The sequence below is a fragment of the Emydura macquarii genome, unplaced genomic scaffold, assembly GCF_026122565.2.
Source record: "Emydura macquarii macquarii isolate MOO-44397 ecotype Brisbane River unplaced genomic scaffold, CSIRO-AGI_Emac_v2 contig_2205, whole genome shotgun sequence".
Classification (NCBI taxonomy): Eukaryota; Metazoa; Chordata; order Testudines; family Chelidae; genus Emydura; species Emydura macquarii.
This window is the reverse complement of record NW_027132342.1, coordinates 6809425-6830264: the sequence shown is the minus strand read 5'-3', so window position 1 is coordinate 6830264 and position 20840 is coordinate 6809425. Positions and strand designations below refer to the sequence as shown.

At 41.3% G+C, this 20840-nt stretch overlaps 1 protein-coding gene across 3 annotated transcripts in view; it reads right to left on the bottom strand.

The window, feature by feature from the left end:
- Nucleotides 1-20840, bottom strand: part of GYS2 (glycogen synthase 2) — a 70431-nt gene that overhangs the window by 12456 nt on the left and 37135 nt on the right. For all 3 annotated transcript variants that reach the window (XM_067559246.1, XM_067559245.1, XM_067559247.1), the window contains 7 exons: nt 17867-17984; nt 17346-17466; nt 13021-13127; nt 5015-5074; nt 3847-3925; nt 2416-2529; nt 1257-1383 (listed from right to left, as the gene is read on the bottom strand). In XM_067559246.1, coding sequence (XP_067415347.1) covers nt 1257-1383; nt 2416-2529; nt 3847-3925; nt 5015-5074; nt 13021-13127; nt 17346-17466; nt 17867-17984 — 726 coding nt within the window. The remainder of the gene's footprint in view (nt 1-1256; nt 1384-2415; nt 2530-3846; nt 3926-5014; nt 5075-13020; nt 13128-17345; nt 17467-17866; nt 17985-20840) is intronic.

Sequence of the window (20840 nt, the reverse complement as noted above, 5' to 3'; positions counted from 1 at the left end):
TAACTATTGTTATGTATTGAGCACCAAGAGGTTCTTGCATAAAGGAAGACACATTCCCTGTACAAAGCAGCATACAGTTTAAATCAGACGTGTTAGCTCTTTAACTCTTAAAATGTCATTGAGAAACACTTATATGACAATAGCACTGATACCAGTTATAGAATTTAAGATAAGGGTGAAACTATAAATCCATCAGGAAAGGGCTATTTTTATTCTTGGGAGATTCATATGGGTAACCAGTTAGTCAGGAAGAGAGAAACCACTCAAACAGAGTACCAGCCAAACTTTTCTGAGTTAAGCTAATCTAAAGTTTAACATTAAAATTTTCTCCAGCTCGCACAATTTTTCTCCATATCCTGGCTTGGGCTGGGACAAGAAGAGGAAGTGCTGAAATACAACCAGATAAGTGTGACCCAATTGGAACAGGAGACAGGAAGTACTAAACATGGTCTGCAAGAGCTTTATCTTCTGAGATTTCTACTCCAATTCATTGGCTAGCTGCAGATATGCTTTAGAGAGGTGATCCTAATGGTCCCATCTGACTTTAAAGTCTGTGAGTCTATGAGATAAGCATCTAAACTTTCAGATGCGTATCAAAACTAAGGGAGATATTTTCAAAGAACAAATAGAAGTTAGGCGCTTGGACTTAGATCCTCAAAGAGGTCTCTGTGAGGTCGACTGATATTCAGACCATGTACTGAGTTCTTGGTCTCCATCACTAACGTGTTTCTGGTAAATGCCAACAGAAATATCCAGCAGATGGGAAAATTTAGGACCAGAGAGAGTAAATGTGTATAACACCATTGAAATCAATGCAGTTCTTCCAAATTACACCAGCTGAGGACATTTTGGGTTGCATCTATTTTCTTGCCTCATTATTGCAATATATGCATTCCTCCAGATCTCCTTTTTTTAAGGGCAGATGCTTGATGTTACCAAACACAACATGGATTTGTCTTCCGATGTTACAGCAGACAGAAAGGTTACATGTGATTGTGGGAAAGTAAGGGTCCAAAGCAGGGACAACACTGGGTGGTTTTCAGTCAATGGAGCACTGCCAATTTACACGAGCTGAAGATCTGGTCTAATAACTCTGCCATCAGCAGAAGCTTTGCAACAGAGAAGAGACAGAGTCAAAAGCATTCTTACATCAATACAGTGGAAGCTGAATGTGAAGCTATGCCATCTTTTGAAATGCACTCAGTGATAAAAAGCATTTTAAACTTCTGACAACAGTCAGCCTAAAGATTGCTTACCAGGAGTGTAACCCCAGGGCTCATAATATGATGGAAACACCCCCAAATGGCAACCTCTGACAAAATCTTCATAGTCCATGGGTAATAATGGACTTGTGGAAGACAGGAATTCTGGGTGTAATATCACCTGGATATTTAAAACTTACATTAGAGCCGAAAGAAAAATAAAATCAATATTTTTTAATTATACAAGAGATCAAGCAGTTAGTATCTTCATCGCTAGCCTAAACCTAGAGATCTCGTTATTGCCTCTGTGTCCCTCCTTAATTTTATTTGGACATAGCCTGGTTCAATAACATTAATCATTCTTGGTACCTTAATTTGTTTCCCACCACTCCTCTACACAAGGTACCTTTTTCTTTTATAATATCTTCATATAAACTTATTGTGGAAATATTGTTCACATCAAAAACTGTTCTTTAGATGGCTCACTAGTGGCATCATCCCCTTTTTAATGAGGAAAACAACAGAATTGAGCATTTTGGGTTAGGGTATGGCATTTAGCCGCAGCCCACGGCAGGACGTGGTACCTAGGTACACTGCCCCAAAGGTGATCTCAGGAGGAGACACAATTCCTTTCTGAGCCATGTAACATTAAAGGTGACCATCATCCACTTTGGGAATCCTTTCCAGAAGTGCAGGAAGAGAGAGGCACTGGAGTACGGACTCAACCTTCACTGGGTTTGCCTACCAAAAATATATGTGTTTCAGGCTCATTTTAAGAGTTAGAAAGGTGCTCTTTTCCTCTCTTTATAATATAGTACTGTTATTAGATTTGGGTAAACAACATGTAAAGATTTACTTAGTTATATCGGCTGCAGGCCCATCAGGTGAAATCCCAGCCTCAGAGAAGTCAATGGAAGTTTTGCTATTGACTTCGATGGGGCCAGGATTTCAAAGATTGTGTCTAGAATGTCGTAACAACAGCTATGCCACCCCTAACATTAAATGCCTAGGTTGAATTTCTGTGGGCAATGAGCAGGTGATGGTATCTGTGAAAAGTGACTGGCTGTTCCTATTCAAAGAGGTATTGGGTATTTTATTCCACACATCTCTAGTAAGAGTAACCACCCTTCCTCCAATACTAACTAACAGGCTGAGGTAGTTTAATGAAATTCCATTAGGAAAAGAGAAAAAAATTCAGTATGAGAGATTGTACCTTAACTCTGTCTGTGCGGTTATTGAAGAGTCCAATGCGCCGGATGGTATTGAGGATTGGGTCATTGGCATCATCCATCATGTTGTGGGTGGTCACCGGAGGCAGAGACTGTCGCTAAAGTAAAGGCAAACTTTGATCAAGGCATGAAAAACTGCTTGCAAAGAATCCATTGACATGGAGTCTAAGGGTATGTCTACACTGCCAGGGTTGCGTTGGGCTCCACAGATCAATGCAGTGGGATTGATTGAGCAGGCAGTGGAGACCTGCTCAATCAATCCTGGAAGTGCTCTCCAGCCAATGCAGTAAACCCACCCCCCAAAAAATAGTAACGCTGCGTCGACTGAAGGATGTTTCAGTAAGAGAACTTTAGTAAGTCAACCAGAGATCCGTAAGTAACAGTACGTTGCTTGTGTATCTCCCATCGACACCGCCGACAGTGTAGACCGGGCCTTAGGGTGAAATACCAGCCTCATTGAAGTCAGTGGGAGTTTTGCCACTGACTACATTAGGACTAGGGTTTCACTCTTTGGTTTTAAGGCCAGAAAGGATCACTGAGATGATCTAGTCTAACCTCCTGCATCACAAAGTGCCATAGAACTTTACCTCGTAGTTCTTGTATCTAGCCCAATAATTTCTGTTTCTAATAGATGGTATCTTTTACAGAGACATCCTGTTTTAATTAAAGATTTTAAGTGATTGAGAATCACCCACATCCCTAGGTAAGGTGTTTTAATGGTTAATTACCCCACTGTTAAAAATGGAAGAGTCCAGGAATCAATAAGGGATGAGAACTAAAACAAGAACTGAGATGTAGTAGGATTAGGAATTGTGAAGAATTTGAATTTATTATTAAAGGAGGAAACCAAGGAGATCAGGTATCTGAATCAGGTGACGGGAGTGCTCTTGCGCTACAAAAAGCAGTTAGGACGGTTTGACACTAAGTCTTAAAAGAAACACTGAGGGCATGTCTACACTGCCACTGTGGCAAGCATCAGTGCAGCAGCATCGATTGAGCATGTCTGTGTAGACCCGCTCAGTCGATGGGAAAGCACTCTCCAGTCAACTCGATTAGTACACCTCTCCGAAAGGTGGAAGGCAGCATCAATGGGAGAATGTCTCCTGTCAACACAGTGCCGTGAAGACACTGTGGTACATCAATGTAAGTACGGAGACGGGAGATATGCATGCTACATTATGTCGTTTGCGTATCTCCCATCAACTGCCGCTGCCAGCATAGACCAACCCTGAGGGAGAATGGAAAAACACACAGACTGAGTAAAAAACGTTAGTTGAGACAGTATGAGAAATGTACATGATAGAAAAAGATTCTTCAATTCATACATAAGCCTGCTCACTATACATGATCCTTGTATATGACATGTTTCTCTTTTCCATCCAATAACTGTGTAAGCAATGACTATTCTCTCTGACCTGAGTTGAAAAGATGGCTCTTTTCATAATGGTTAAGTCATCCCGGTCCAGGATCTTGTTCAAGTCTGGAATTTCTCCTCTGTAAAGGCAATACAGACAGGCTATTTCACCAAATGGCTTGTTATCAGTCTTTTTGGATATTATGATTAAGAGTTTGCATTTAAGTTATGAAGAGAAGATGAAGAAACTGCAAATAGGACTGATCCAAAATCCACTGAAGTCAACAGGTGTCTCTCCAGCCTCTTCTATTGGTTTTAAATCAGGCCCTTACAGAGTTTTTTCCCCCTGTTTTCTCTATATTGCATCCACATGACTATCCTGTTCTCCTTTCCCACTGCTTTGCTGCAATTCCACCTAAGATGTATTTGGAATATTTGAAAACAAAACAAGCCACAAAACCTGACATGAACTTTTATTTCTATTTTTTGGTCAAAATTTCATTAAAAAAAAAAAAATCCAATCAGCTCTATAGCTGAATCCAAACAGGACTAAAAAGTGTAAAAAAATTGTTTCATTTCATTTTTGTTGATTTTTCCAACCAACTCTTTTGCATTTGGGATCATACAGATCTTCCAACTCAGGCTAATTTCCCTTTGAAATGAATGAGAGCATGACCTGATACAGGAGTGCAGAGACTTTCTTCCTCTTTACGATAACCAATGTTTCAGTATATCTGAGTTCCACTCTATTTTATCTACCTACGGTACTTTTATGACTCCATTTACCATAGTATCCCACAATCCTTAATGTATTTATCCTCACAACACCCCTGAGAGGTAGGGAAATATGACTATCCCCATTTCATAGATGGGAAACTGGGAAGACAGACAAAGGATCACATTTTCAAAGCACCTAAGTGACTTAGGAGTCTACATCCCATTGATTCTCAATGAAACTTAGGCTCTTAAATAACCTTTGAACATGGGACTTAGGCTTCCAAGCCACTTTTGCAAATGTTCCCCTAAGTTACTTACCCAAGCTCACACAGGAAGTCTATAGTGGAGCAGGGACTTGAACACGGATCTCCTAAATCCCTAATTACCCCTTTCTCTCCTATCTCTTCCCTAGTTCTTTTCTGACATCCATAATACACATATATAAACAACACAGATGATACAGATGGCATCGCGGCTCTGCACCATAAACACAAAGTGCCCTAAATACTCACTTCAGTAGTGCATCGTAGAGTTTCTTTCCAAACTTTTCCTTCACAGATTGTGCGGTATCCCTAGTAAAGAAATAAATATGAAAAATGGGGCATGTCGGGGCGGAACCAGAACACACAGAGTTCTTGCTGGTGCTCCCACTTATGTAGGGGACCCAGGATTAGGGGAGGCAGAAAGGAACCTAAGGCACCTTCCCCACAGCACAGCTGAGGATCTGACCCACAGATTTTTGCTCAAGATCAAAGATGAAGTCAGTGGTAAAACCAGGACTAAAAATTGGTAGTGCTTGTGTCCCAATCCCTTGTCTGACAAATAGACCACACTAATGTCTCTGATACAGAAAACCAGAACTGCAATATCTTGGGTGGAAAAAGCAGTGAAATGGGGCACTTTTCCAGGTTTAGAGGTTCCAAATTTAACCTAACCTAGGGGGGGAAAGAAAGAGAGAATAAATAAGTTTGTTTTAAAATTCCCATCTGCAAAAGCCCTCAAAAAAAAGGGACAGGACAAAATGTAGATAAGCCGCAAGATGTTCCTCCTGATAAATTGGTTTGAAAACTAGATAAACTCTTGGCAAATCCAGTCCAAGTTTCAAATTCATAGTAAAACCTGCACCAAACAACTTGTACCTCGTTTTACATTTTGTTGTAGCCTTTTTGCAAACCAGTTAAAAGCACAAGTACACATTACAGTTAGCATATTCAGCCACTAGATGGCATCACACAGAATATAAAATACAGTAAATGCATTGCACTCAAAAACCAGCAAATGCAGTGTAAAGTTATAAAACATTTGGCTGAGACTTTTCCTGCCTTTTTGCTTTTTGAGCTTTAGCAATGAGCCTGTGCCAAAAATTCTTATCGGAACACCCCAAATCTTGGAAAAATTGGATTCCAGCTCCCAACTGTTGGTTGCCTTCTGAGTTACAGTGGCTAATATACCCACCAACACACATCGTAAAAAGCAAGGCAATGAGCAGATACATCATTCAACACTCCTTTTGCTCCCTACTAAGCAGTTTCCCTTGTCAGCCCCAACCAGCTCCCTTCCACCACATATACATCTCCACCTTCACTCTGAACAACCAGTGGTTACCTCAAAAACCTCTTCTATCTTTAATGGTTATGAGTGAGCTTTTTAAAGGTGTTCATGGGAGTTGCGTGCATAGTTGCCCTTTTCTGCCTTTGAAAATGTCCCCCTAGATGTTTGCGTGCTCTGATGATCATGGTGCAGTGGTAGCTAACTGCAAAACTTCAACAGCATCCTCAGAAGCTTTAAGGCAAAAATATCTTCCCAAACATAGAATGTGTGATAGACAGATCGCTGATAACAGATGGGCAAATTTTTATTTTTTTTTTTTTTAAATTGGAAATTAGCTGAAAAATGCATTTTTGGGTCACTGAAACTATTCATGAATTTGGATCAAATTCAGCAAATAGTTTCAGCTTAAAACAAAATTGGATTTTTTTTTTTAAAGTCAAAGCTGTTTGGTTGGCCATTTTAGAATGAAATGTTTTGACTTTTTGTTTCGAAATGACACTTTGTTTAGCAAATTACGTTAGACCCAAACTGATCTTTCTTTTTACAGGTTTTGTTTGGTTCAATCACTGACCTGAAAAATGGATGATTTGCTCAGCTCTAGTGCTTATCTGTTGATATAAATGAGATAAAAGCATATAAGGTCACTTAAAGCTATGTGTTAGATGCAAGTTTGCTGAGGTTGAGGTATGAAAACCTTAAGGGGCACTGGAGTGTGTTACTGACAGTGCTATAGGCAGTCTGAAGGTGGAAAGCAATACATGTCTTTCTTCTTAACTTATTTCCCTGCTTTTAAAATTATGGACGGATGGGGGTATACTCTGTCACAGCTTTAACTGGCAATAAACATAGTTTTTGTGTGCTATTAATATAGTTGGGGTGGTTTTGACAAATTACATTGTGCATAGTTCCAGGTATGCTTTGTATTGGTCTGTTTAAGTTAGTGCTTGTCTCTGCTGGTGATATTTACAGTGGATTAGCTACACCAGTGCGAATCTCCAGTGTGACGCTATCTGGACTAGGGGGTGACGATTTAGAATATTACTGATACCAATATTACATAATTGCAATAAATATCATATAGAATATGCCCTGAAAGGTGCTAATGGAAAAGTCACAATTCGCTAAGACTGAGAGGCATGTTTGTACCAGTTTTGTTTTATGAGTCTAAATACTTATGGTATACTTGTATTTCAAACTGGTGCTGTGTTTCTGGGTGATACCCCCTGACAGGATGGCAGTAGCACTAAGCCTGCTTATCAAGGGAACTCAAAGGTACAGTGAACTCAGTGAAAGAACCCAGGGGCTACACCTTATGAGTCATCAGAACATGTAAGAACAATCCTATGGACAGGGAACTCTGAGGCTTTTCCATGCCATGTGCTGTTTGGCTGTGTTTGGGACAAAGGAAGTACAAGCCTCATGATGGAAACTATAAAATGCAGCTGCACCATCTCCATCTTGTCTTCATTCCTGCTTCCTACCTATCTCTGGATCAACTATTCTGTACCTGAAGCTGTGAGATGAAGGACTGAGACCCATCCAGGTACTAGATGTATACCAAAGAAACTGCAAATTGCACAATTCTGCTAAGAATCTGATATATGTGGACTTGGAAGTAATTTCTATGTAGCTTATTTCTTTGACCATTTAACATCTCTTTTCTTGTTTGTTTCTTTCCTTTTATAATATATCTTTACTTTTAGTTACTAAAGGATTGGTTGGCTGGGTGGTATTTTGGATAAGATCCAAACTAATATTGATCTGTCAATGTGGCTGACCCTTTGGGGATCAGGATAAAGTTTTGGTAAAGGGAATAGAGTTTTAAATAACTTATCTCTTAACTGGACCCAGTTGCTGATTGGGAGCCAGAGACTGAAATGCAATAAAGGAGGCTGTGTATTTCTTGTTGTAGCTTCTTGATAACCAATGTGAGAAATCATAAGCACTGTTTGTGACTGGTTGGGAAATCTAACTTCAGTGTTACCCACCAGTCCTGGGAGAATCTACTCTCCTTTTGCAGCCAGCCCTCACCTTGGCATTTTCAGGCAGGCTACCCTAGCACGGACGGGTCATATCCAGCATATAGATTCCTAGATTCCATGGCCATAAGAGATCATTGAGATCATCTAGTCTGACCTGCTGTATAGAACAGGCCATAGAATTTCCCCAACATAATTCCTAGAGCAGATTTTTTAGAAAAACACCCAGTCTTGATTTAAAAATCGTCAGTGAAGGAGAATCCATCCTGATTCTTGGTAAGTTGTTCCAATGGTTAATTACTCTCACCGTTAAAAATGTACACCTTATTTCCAGTCTGAATTTGTCTAGCTTCAACTGCCAGCCATTGGATCATGTTATATCTTTCTCTGCTAGACTGAAGAGTCCATTATTAATTATTTATTCCTCATGCAGATACTTATAGACTGTAATCAAGTCAACCCTTAACCTTCTCTTAATCAACATAGATGTGCTGTACCAGCTTTAAACCAGAGGAAGCTGAATTGGTGCAAGCCTTGTATTACACCAATGCAGTGTGTCTCCAGTTGGGATTTGAATCAGTGTAGCTACATCAGTACAAATATCCTCAGTATAGATTGGCTTGGTGTCAGGCTGCCCATGATTCCTGCAAGGTATGTTTATCTGCAGTGCTTAGGAAAATATGTAATGTATATTGTTGGTAACCATTCAAAATTACACCCTCTTTAGAACATAGCTAGCATAGAGTTGAAGTTTGGTTGTTGGGTTTAGTGTACTGGGTAGTGTTGGAGGCCTGTGATATATAGGAGGTCAGGCTAGAGGATCCGGTAAGCCCTTCTGGCCTTAAACTCTATGCCTCTATGAAGTTACAACCCGATGTCCATGGTCATGGTTATGTTTATGGCAGGCGTTGAAATGACATTTTTCTCTACCTCATTCATTTTTACTATCACTCATTGTTACTGATGTCTATTTTTCATGTATATAAATTAAATCTTCTTAAGAATGAACCCTACTACAAATGTAAAAGTGGAATGGGGCCATGAGGGTGTACGTGGAAGAGTGGGAAGGGCATAAAGCCAGAGGCTTCTGGGGCATTGGGGCCAAGGGTGTAGGAAGGGAAGATGTGCCCATCTAAACAGTAGAGGTCAGAGGTTCAGCAGAAAGCTCCACTGACTGGCACTGTTCTCCAGTCCAATGTCAACATCTATGCCTCCCCCACATATTTTCTCCCACCCTGTCCATTCCATCCCTCATCCAGGCCCCTCTCTTCCCTGGGAGGTCTTGATCCTCCGCAGTGAGAATCCCTGTTAGTCTGACCTCCTCTGGTCCATCAAACTGGGATGACCTTCCGGCAAGCCGCATAAGTGGTTTACTTACCAGAAGTGGTAGGTTTGCTCCTGAGCTGATTCAATCTGTGTGTGTGTGAGACCCCACCCAAGTCCCTGCTCCACTTTCAGAAATGTTCTAGCCCTGAGCTGTTCTGAGAGTGCGTGTGAGAGGGTGACGTTTGGGAGTCATCTGTGAAGGTGATCCCTTGGCTAGAGAAAGGCAAACGCGTAAGTCTGTCAGGAAGCATTTTGAAAGGGGAGCTCTTAGCAGTTTTGCTTTTACAAAAGTTAGTGCATTTAAAAAAAATAATAACGACATGGAAAATTGAATGACTTCCTGCAGAGTTACTGTGCTAAATACGGAAACCAAATTAAATCTTGAAAGTGAGAAAGAGAGGGATTTTAATTCTGATTTAAGTATGAATTTCACTGCAGCCTTAACTATGGAGTTTCTTTTGGCTCCACCCTATCACTAGGCAGAGGCAAATCTCTAGATCTAATTGCCACTCCTTATGTTTGGAAAAGTCTTCAGCTAGATGTGAAATTTGTTATTTACTCCATCTGCATAATGAGCTGAGCCAAACCCTGGGTCTGAAACCCCCTAAACAATGCAGAATGCTGGATTGTGATCTGAACTTCGCAGCGTGGGGCCATTTAGCATGAATATTTGAGGTGAATTGGGAGAAAACAAATGGAGCTGTGTGAGGAAAACTAAATAAGGCGCCAACTGGATTCACGCCACAAGCTGCCTCTGAAACTCATTCAAATAGGATAGGCTGCTTATTTCACTGTACAGGAAGATGAGGCTTTGTATCCCAGATCATCCACCTTCCATCCCTTGATTACTCCCAACCTCTTTTGGCATTTAATCTCCATGACATCCATGATATTATCAACTGGTGTTACAATATAATACTGATGGCAGGTCCTTTTATCCAGCGGCTTAAGATGATGATTACTACCATACCGCATATGATTGCTCTAAGGCAGTTCACAGCTCAACATCAGCTCTGAGCAGTTCCCCATATACTTTGATTTAGCACATCTTGAGTAAAAATGCACTCTGTATGGTTTTAACTTGCTGAACTGATGTAGATGGGATCATTTTATCTTGGGTTGCACTGGAAAATCAGTGACCACATACTGTAGCTACAACAAGCTCTTCCATTCATCCAGTGGTTTACCGTGGGTCTCCGGTACCACCCCCCAGCTGCCCCGGGAATGGGGAGGGGTTTGTACCTGCAGGAGAGGGTGTAAGGTCTGGGGGGGTGCAAATACAGGCTTGACTCCGACACACCTCCCCCCCGCACTTACCCACCACATGGCGCCTACCTCTTCTGCTGCAGCTCCAAAGCCCAGCACCAGCTCAGACGGGGGCAGCCTCACCCCCTGGCCTAGGGGGGGCAGCCCTTCATGGTGCCCGGGGGGGCACAGGCACCTTCCCCTGCACATCATGAAGGGCTGGCCCGATGCCCACCCAACCCCCTCCACTTACCCGCTGTTCCAGCGCCACAGCCCGGCGCCAGCTTCAACGGGGCAGCCTCACCCTCCAGCCTGGGAGAGGGGGGTGCTGGGCCAGCCCTTCACGATGCTTGGGGGGACACAGGAGGGGCCAGCGCCCCCCATCCCCTGTGCATCGTGAAGGACCCGCCCAGTGCCCCCCTGCAGTCCAGTGCCCATGGGCCTGGCCCCCCCTCGGTACACCACTGCATTCATCCTAGTCAAAACCGACTGTTTTCTCTTTGTACATTTCTCTTTATTTAAACTTTCCTTTTTTTAAATGAGAAACACAGTTGAGATCAAAATGCTTATTGTAAATGTGGCTGCTTCTCACAGTGCACAAAGTGTCCTACATCTGACCTTGTGAGAAATCCTGGCCTCGCTGAAGTCAATGGCTGAACTCCCATTGATTTCAATGGGGTCAGGATTTCACTCCTGTAGTATTTCTGGTTACAAGACTGATGCTTTGGGCAACCAATTCTTGTGAAAAACTATGGGCACAGCTCCCAGTCAGTTACATCTATTCCTTTAGGATGGCAATATCTATCCACATAATACAGCCTGGCATCTTTGAGGCAACTGTTTTTATAGAGATGACTGGAGAGAATGTTTCTTGGATGCCCTTGGTAAAGGTACTCCTATGTGAAAATTATGGCAAATGAACAAATCTGATAGTCTGATTTCTCTCTTTCAGGTATGGCAACAACTAGCTCAGTTCAGTGATGCTCAGGATACCACTTCAGTTACTATTGTGCATTTCTAGAGTACAAACCATTCAAGGGGCTCAAAGCAATGTACTACTAATAATGAACTGAGCCACAAAATACCCCTTTGTGGCATTTAATAACAACAATACTAGTACCTGTTTCTTATATAGTGCCTTTTACCTGTAGATCTCAGAATGCTTTAGAAAGGTGAGTAGTATCATCACCATTTTACAAATGGGGAAAGGGAGTCAGAGAGGTTGAATGCCCAATGACTCAAACAAGAGCAAAACCGAGATCTTATGGCTCTTTGTTCCTTAACCCTAAAACTAGCCTTCTCATCTGTGCAGGTGAGGTTAGTTGGTTTAGCCATTTGTGAGGAATCCACTTTTAACTGTTTATTTCCCTGATAAAATAACAACCAGTCTATGAATGTGTTCAGTGAAACAGGTTTTACATTCTTTGAGCCCAATTCAATCTTGATATGATTCCACTGATAAATTTGGCCCTTTGAGTTTAGAGGATTTGTCTGCATGAAATTACACTGCAAAGCACATCTTTTCTCACATGGAATGAAGGAGAAATTAAGGGATTACTAGACGGAGGAGCGGGAGGTTGAAGGCTGATTTTAGTGGAGTGCCCCACCAAATCCATGGTAGAGTGGCTTTAGTTTTTGTGGGAGAGTTTATTAATTGGGAATAATTGGGAACTGAGGTACTAAATTTGTATTAAAGATATTAGACTTCCAATTGTGTGTTTGAAATTTTGGGTAGTGCCATAGCTCAGTGTAGGCTCTAGATAATAACATCTACTGTAGCATTGTCCTGCATGAGTGGCCAATCCATGCTCCATATTTTGTAATAAAAGAATGTGAGTAATTAATTCCTTTTTCCCCAGTGACAAAGAGCCTCCCTCAGGTCAGTTTCAGGTATTCTAGCAAAGTCCTGAGAAAGGAAATCTGCCTTCTACTCTGAAGGGTAAGCTACCAAAGATCTATGTATTGTGCTCATTTCATTCATGCAGTTAGCATTAAGAGTATTGCTGGAGATCAAAGGCAGGCTATGGTCCAAAGTGAGTATCAGAATCAGACAGAAGACTCAGGGCTTGATTCCCCACTGCCTTGTATCCTGTGTTGTCATTTACACCTGTGTGAAGTGCATGTAAAATGCTAACCTTCTGATCTGAATGTTAGTGTTGAACATCCACTTTCCATGGGGTACAAATGGTGACGAAGGCAAAGCTGTTGAGAATCAGGTTCCTTGTTAATAAGCTAAAAAACGGAAGAGCTAGAAAACTTGCCCTGATTTATTAGCCTTATCTTCCTGCTCCCCACAAATGGACTCAAGTTACTTACAATCTTGAAAGTAGAAAAGTAATGAGCGTTATTCACCACCAAAGCCATTCACTTATCCCTTCAATTCACCATTCAAGAGCATCGATAAGAATAATGATTACCATAGTTGCTTTCGTACTGCTTGGCCCTTCAGTGTTTCCACATTGAAATTGTTTGTCTTTGCTGGCATGATGAAGAACACTACAACTGTAATATCACTTCTGTGAACCTAAACAGAGAAAAGACAGAGGGAAAACATCTAATGTTAACAAGAAATCATTATGCAGAAACTAACAGATCCCAGACGATATGGAAACCTCATCCACGCTGGTCCAGACAAGCTTTCAAACAGATGGTCAGCAGAACCCATCACATTTTAACTAGTTGTTCAAGAAGACTCTGATCCTGCAATGAGGTCTGTGGGGTTGGACCCTGCCTGGGGCTCTGTGCAGGTCAGGTGAAGGAGTCTATATTTCCAAAGCTTCAGGGAAATATTTACATAGAATAAAAACACAATTGTTTTTTTTTAAATTTATAAGCATCTCTATTAACATTAGGCAGTATAAACGTGTTTCATTTAATAGTAGCACATCTACATTATGAGCCTAAAATATTTGACAGTTCCTGTTATAGAGTTACTGGCACCCTTTAGAAAATTTTGAAAGACGTTGAGAAAGATATATATTAGAAAAGGACATGAACCAAAACCTGGGATCCAAACATCTTGAACTTCAGAAAAGTTTGCTTCTGTATCCTTAAGATCTATTCCACAGATGTATGTCCCTTATTATCACTACAATGGCCCAGAGTGCTTTCTCTTAGTGCAGCTGAGGAGGGTCTCTTCCATTGTCCCAATCCATTGGCCACTTAAGAGATGAGCTAGGTTACTGCAACTGGATTGGTCCCAACAGGGCTGCTCCAATGGCTGAATATTGCTGCAGCACAGTACGCTACTGGCTTTTCCCCCCGACTGCCAGCATCCTTCCTATCTACCTGTGTACCTGAGGGGTTCGGGCAAGCAGGTGGTATAAAACAAACCAGCTTTATGCCAGCTGTGGATTCTCCCATGCTGGGGGAATGCCTCATCAGCCCTCTTTAGGGCAGATACAAGGTCCCTTTTGCCACACCCTCAGCTGTTAGCAAGGATCTGTCCCAGTGTATATGTTATTACCTTCAACATTTCAACACAGCTTTCAAACCATAACAAAAAGGGCTCTAAAATATCTACAAATATTTTCATCAGATGCCATATATTTTTAGAGATCACACACACTCCTGGACATCCATTTGAGAAGTATGGGAAGGGAAGCATTCCTAGAGTCACAAATAGCACAGCTAGTTTCTGTTCCCAATTGGATTACCCTCAGCAATAATTGCAGACTGGATGTTCTCTATGATGCTTGTCAGCAACACTTTTTGTTAATGTCGTCATTAATTAGATACAATAATAGACCTGTGCGATGCATCACTTAAGCAATTCTTTCTCCTCTTCATTAGGCAAGACATTAGCTGTAAAACTGTATTAGTAAACCTTAGCTGGGTGAATGCCGCTAAAACATGGCTAATGTTAGAACACATTTAATCACCAGTATAAGGTGACCTGTTGTGTTGATGAACAGTTCGAGTACGTCCTATCAGCTCACTGATTTCAATGGCATAGGAACACAGGACTGGAAGGGACTCCTGGGTCACTGAGTCCAGTCCCTGCTATTGCAGGAAACCCTGTCCTATGTCAGTGGATGATGGCAGTAGGGCAATTGTAGTGGAGAATCAGCACAGACTGTGTTAAGAACAATAGGACAATGAAGCTCTGTATTACCAACATTTGCAAATAAATGATAATCTCTTTCATCCAATTTTTCTATGCAGTTTATATAGCTATCTTTATATCTATATTTGTATATATTAAAAGCAGGTGTGGGGGAGGTGCAGATCCTGGCCAATATTTTGAAAAAGTGACTAATGATTATGAGGACTTCAGTTTTTGGTGCCCAACTTGAGACATCTTAAAGGGACCTGATTTTTCAGTGAGTGAATTCTTAGCATTTTCTATCAGTAGATCTCGAGTGCTTTACAAAGGAGCTCAGTATCATTATCCCTATTTTACAGATGGGAAAACTGGCACAAAGCAATGACTTGACTTATGTAAGGACACAACAGCAAGCCAGTGGCAAAACCAGGAATAGAACGCAGGTCTCCTGAGTCCTAAGCCAGTGCACCATCCACTAGGCCATCCTGCCTAATCACACAGTTTGATCCCCTTTACGGTGTCTTAGTTGGGCAACCGACAACTGAGACACAAACTCACAAGACAGTTTTGAAAATCTTGGCCCCCAATTTTCCTCTTACATACCCATATAGTTTTACACCAGCCTAACTCCATTAGCTTCAGTAGTGTAACTATTTAAACCAGTGCAAATGAGAGAGGACTTGGGATCCTGGTTTTCATATACCTCACCATGATCTAATTTATTTTATTTAATATGGGATGATTTGAGATACATGACAAAGGCAGTATTGCCAACCCCAAGTGTTCAGAAATGATGGTCAGATCTCCAAAATCATGTGATTGCCTTAAAAATATGACATTTTTAAAAATAATACATTTTGAGGTTTATTTATATGCCTTCTGGTGTTTGAACCCCTAAGGTGCATGCTTGATTTATATTCTCAGGCTCTCTCTGGAACCATGAGGGCCAGAAAATTACTTTAAAAAAATGAAAAACACGATTCTCCTGTGATCCCGTGACCCCAGGGTTTAAGAAAAACATGAAATATCACAAGACTCATGATAAAGTTATGAGAGCCACACTGAAAAGGAGTTAAGATGGCAAGCAGGTCTTCTAATATTTCTCTATGGTTCACTAGGTTTTTCATTTTTGTCCCTTTGGATATTAAGGATTCATCACTGAACTGCTACTAAATACACTGTATACAGAACACAGGGCAGCACTGTAGGTGCACAGAAGCTGCAGTGGATGAAGTGAAGCAGGCAGGAACATTCCACAATAGGCACAAACAGTAGTTCTACTTCCCCACAAAGTCCCTGTTGGGTGGCGGAGAAGCCTATTAGTCATGAGTCCGTCCTTCTGTCTCACAAAAGGAATCAGTTTAAAAGTCAATTGTGTCTTCTATTTTTACCAATCTGCTGTACCTAGAGTTTAATGGAAATTTCTTTAGCCTCTAGATTTTAGAGTCCCAGAGGTGAGGAAAGTTCTGCTTGAGCTGGGGTGGGGACCACATTTTCCTGCGGTAGCTGGGTGACTATGCAAAGCCTCCACAAGTCTTTGGACAATAACACAGTTTCAATACAAGGGAAAGTCTCTGAGAATTAAATTAAACTTTCCCACACAAAAAAGCCTAATGAGAGAGGGGGGCTAAACTGGAAACTAGATAAAATTCATTCCCCAGTTTGCAGGCAGACAGAAGGGCTGGAAGAGCAATCTCTGCCCCTTTGAACTCTCTGTGCAGGACTTGGTGGTCACTGGGTCCAGATAAGATCTCTTGTGGCCTGTTCCAACAGCCTTTCCACTCCAGTCTATTGGGAGCAAGGGAAGACGGCCACAGTGAACAAAGGGTATATAGATGTTCGCCTGTACAATCTTCCCGCCTGTCCCCTGTACTTCAGCACAGGGCTTTAATGGTGTGAAAATTCTTGCATGTGACCTACACATTCACTTGGGCGAATGTCACACTGATAGCACTTACTGTGTGTGTGTAAACTATCTGCATCCACACTATTGTCTGCCGAGAGGAAAATAATACATTTTATTAATATGTGCTCTTGCCCAGTAGACCCTGTTTTGAATCAGACATTGACCAGAGAGCAAGCCTCCTGAGAATTACCCCTGGGCACAGTGCCTCCTCAGCTAGACAGAGATGGCATAAGGGATCTATGTTGGTCTTGCTCCGTTTCACTAGTGTAGGAGATATATTGGGGGCAGGTCAAGATAGCAAGGAGGTATGGCCGTACCACACTGTACTACTGCTTTTCCTTGATTCCCGGGGCCATGGGAAGTAGAGTTCAATTTACAGCAGCCCTGAGGCTGATTTGAATTTAGACTGAGCCAAGCAGAACTCGGACTGCCCCATGATATTTGAAGCTACTTTTGCCCCTTCCTGCCCAAGCACAGGAATGGTAGTACTTAGAAATTGGTCCTTAATGGGCAAAACTCCAAGTCCCCTGGCTAAACATTGTTGGAAGGAGCTGGGGCAGCCAGTGAGAGCCTTTAGTTGGGCAAAGTATGGGCACTCCAACTGACAGAAAAGTCTATGAAGGTAAGCAAGAAAGTCATCATATTGCTATGGGATCACAGATATTACAATTAACAAAAACATAGTGTGGAGATTCTCTTATGTGACCTATACACTTGGGTGAATATTGTCTTGATAGAATTAAGTGTGTGTATAAGATATCTCCTATCTGCATTTCCAAGTGCTTTCTTACCCTCAGCAGGAAATTTAATCTGGATAAGGCCTCTAGAAACATATCAGCTCCTTTGTTTGAATATTCATATCTCCCAGCAATGAAGAAAAACAAGGTCCTTTCAAGGTTGAAGTCAAGATGGCTGAAACCAAGCAAACAAACACAAAATGGTTCAATATGTGATCAAACAAAGCACAGAGGAATTCTCTAATCAGTAAAGGTCACTGACATATAGCAGCTGCTTTTCTGTCCCATGATCATCGGAAAGTTAAGGGTTGCCTTCTGTACTTCATATTAAAGTGACCATTGAGCTCCATCTTGGGCAAGTAGCAAAAACTTCACCTTCTGCCTGATCCTACAAGGTACTAAGCAGAGCCAGGAATGAAATCTAGGATTTGTATCATATCTCCCAGTCAGGTCACTTGAATCACTAGGTTACATTCCACCTCAGATATGAAGTACTCTTTGCAGTCTACCTACTCTGGGTCCTGCTGTAAAAAGTCTGCACAACCAGATGCTAATTTTGAAAAGTAAAAGCATACCCATAGAAATGGCCTCGAACGAAGTCTTGGATCCTAGCCTTGTACATGGCATGCAAATTCTGAAATTCGTGCATTGCTGAAAATTTCTTAATGTTCAAGCCATTTGGAGTAACAACATCTGGAAAAGCAAAGAAAAGGCAGAGGTATATATCTTTAAGGAAAGAACCAAAATATTTAAAGATGCACTTATTGCCCATGATGGGGAAATGGCATTCTCTAGCTCTATAGCTTGTTCATTGGTGCATGTCTATTAAAACAGCAGAAGACTTTGGACCAAATTTGATCTTAGTTACACTGATGTAATTCCAAGGTAACTCCACAATGTTCAATTTTCAATTCAGCTCCAGATTTACTCCTCTAACCAGGGGTCTTTTGACCATAGGGCCACTAAAAGAGTCACCATACTATCTATAGCATCAAAGTTGCTTTGAATCATTTTTCACCTGCTGAACTATAATTTAACATGCTGTCAGTGTGAATGAGTTGATGCTGGAACATCAACATTTGCAAGTGGGGAGCTCCAGGAGGAAACCTGCAAAAGCAAGGCTGTGGCTAAATGCCAGTATTTAGCCCTCTGCTTGTATGTCACATGCCCTTTTCCCAACACTTCTCTGGTTTGCCTCTATGAATTGAGAGTTCTTCAGGACTGGGAATGCCTTTTATTAGATGTTTGTACATTGCATAGCCCGATAGGCCCACATCCTAATAAGGAGTCTCTGGGCACTACTGGAATACACAGAATAGAACATATGTATTTTAAAAAATGCACTGCTCTTCAAAATATTTTAGGTTTCTCCTGAAAAAAGCTACACAATAGTAGTTTGCACTTCTGTAGCCTCCCTCATCTGAGGATCTCAAAGTGTTTAACAAATAGAGGATTATGGGTATATAATGGTTCTCTCCTTTCACCACTGAACTGCAATTTCCACTGTGGTGGAGCATGCAGCTGTTTAGGAGTGTGCTCTAAAACCCGTTAGAATAAATGGGAAGAATTCCATCTCCTTCCAGGAGAAGTGGAGTCAGCCCCAGGAACACAGAGCAGTTTAGAACGGAAAGTGAAGAGAACAGGGAGCCAGTGCCTGAGGTAGCATAATTCAGTGTAGCACTATTGACTTTAATAGATCTGCTCCCATTTTTCACTAGCTGGCCTACCGTGTCTAACTACGGGAGTCTGTAGAGATGCAAGAGGTAATTACCAGATAACCCTTCTGGCACTGGGGTTAATACCCTTTATTCTCTTAAGAAGTGTCATGGGATCTCTAGTGATCATAAGCAGTCTGGTCCTCAGTTTTATGTTTCATCCAAAAGACCCCCATATCCCGAAGCACAACAGCTAGTAACACCATGCTGGGTTTTTGGCTCACACACATAAAACTGGGTCTAGTCTCTGCTGTCAATACACATGACAAGCTCCCATTCATATCAATAATTTAATGATAGAAACTACAGACTCTTTAACAGAACCCTATCCATAATATGGAGCTTGAACATCACAGCCATTAGGTCTCCAGGAAAAATGTTTGACATTTAAGTTTTTTCCCAAAGTGTATCATTTATAGCTCCATAACATGTAAAGACGCAACCAATAAATTACACATATGTCTCTTATTTACTCAGGAGACCCCAGTGCCTTCTTTGGAACAGCTATAGTTCTTTTGTGCCAATACATATTTAGGCAATTTTTAAAAGTGCCATCAATAACATTCTCCATGTTCAATTTACGGTGCTTGCCTGTCATTTTTCAAGATAAATGGCTTTGCCATTTTAAATGATTTTCTTCAAAATGACTGTCATGTTCCACTCCAGACATGCCTGAATTTCTATGATGGGTAAGTGATCCCTGTCTACTGTATGTGTTTTGAGATTCTTTAGGTTGAATAGCAGTATAGTAACTTACAGTCCTTATTAGTAGCCGTAAAATGCAAATGATTTAATCCTATAATGAATGGACCACCCAATAAATTTCAAGTGACTGAAGATCTTCATTTAGCACAGAACCTTTCTCTGGTAAATTCCTAGGTCTGGATTCTCAGCTACAACCAAGCAAAACCTGAACAGGTCCAGCAGGGAGGAGGCTGTGGCTATCTGATCTGGTGCTGCCCAGGCTCACGTAGCCATTAGAGCTGCTGAGCAAGTGCTCTAACTATACTCCACCCTAAAGGACCTTACCTCAGCAGAACAGAGTTCTGCTCCACCTCACCTTATTCCTACCACCAACCTGCCCTCTCCTTCCTCTGATACACCGCTTGTGCTAGGGGTGGAAGTAGATAGTGCAGGATGTAGCTGTGCCATATGCACCAGTTCTAGGCCAGCGGTGCTTTTTCCAAAACAAGGGGAATTCTCAGCTTATTAATTCTGACCAGCTTCCATCCATTCTGTGCTGCCTTAGTGGACTGGAGAATCCAACTTCTCCTTTTGTGCTAAACATTTAATAATGGCAGAATCAATTAGTTTGAAAGTGTGTTAAGAAATGTGCCCTTGGGTTGGGAGAATTTAGGTGGATTCATTCAATGAATTAGGGTTTTTGTTTTGGATTTTTTCATTGAATGAATGAATGAATGGATTTTTCCTTTCATTATTTAATTATTTTCAAAGTTGGTAATAATAGATCAAATTAAGAGTTATTGGATTGCTACATTTATAGGAAGGAAACTGGCACAAATTTAGATAGGAATCACAAAATAGGATATTCCTTAGAGATGAATCTGAGTCACAAAGTTCAGCATCTGAGCCATATTTTTTCCAGACTCTGGATCTGTGATTTTGGTTGAACACATTCGGAGCTATTGTCAAGACATGAAGTTTAGATCTAGATCTAGATGTAGACTGATATCTACATTTCCTTGCTGTATGGATCCAGACTTTTGGTTCAGACTCTTCTCGAATATCAATCAAGAGACCGTTTAATAAAATTATAGACTATGATAAGAGCAAAAAGACTCAAAACAGTAATTTTCAGCTAATGAGAATGGAG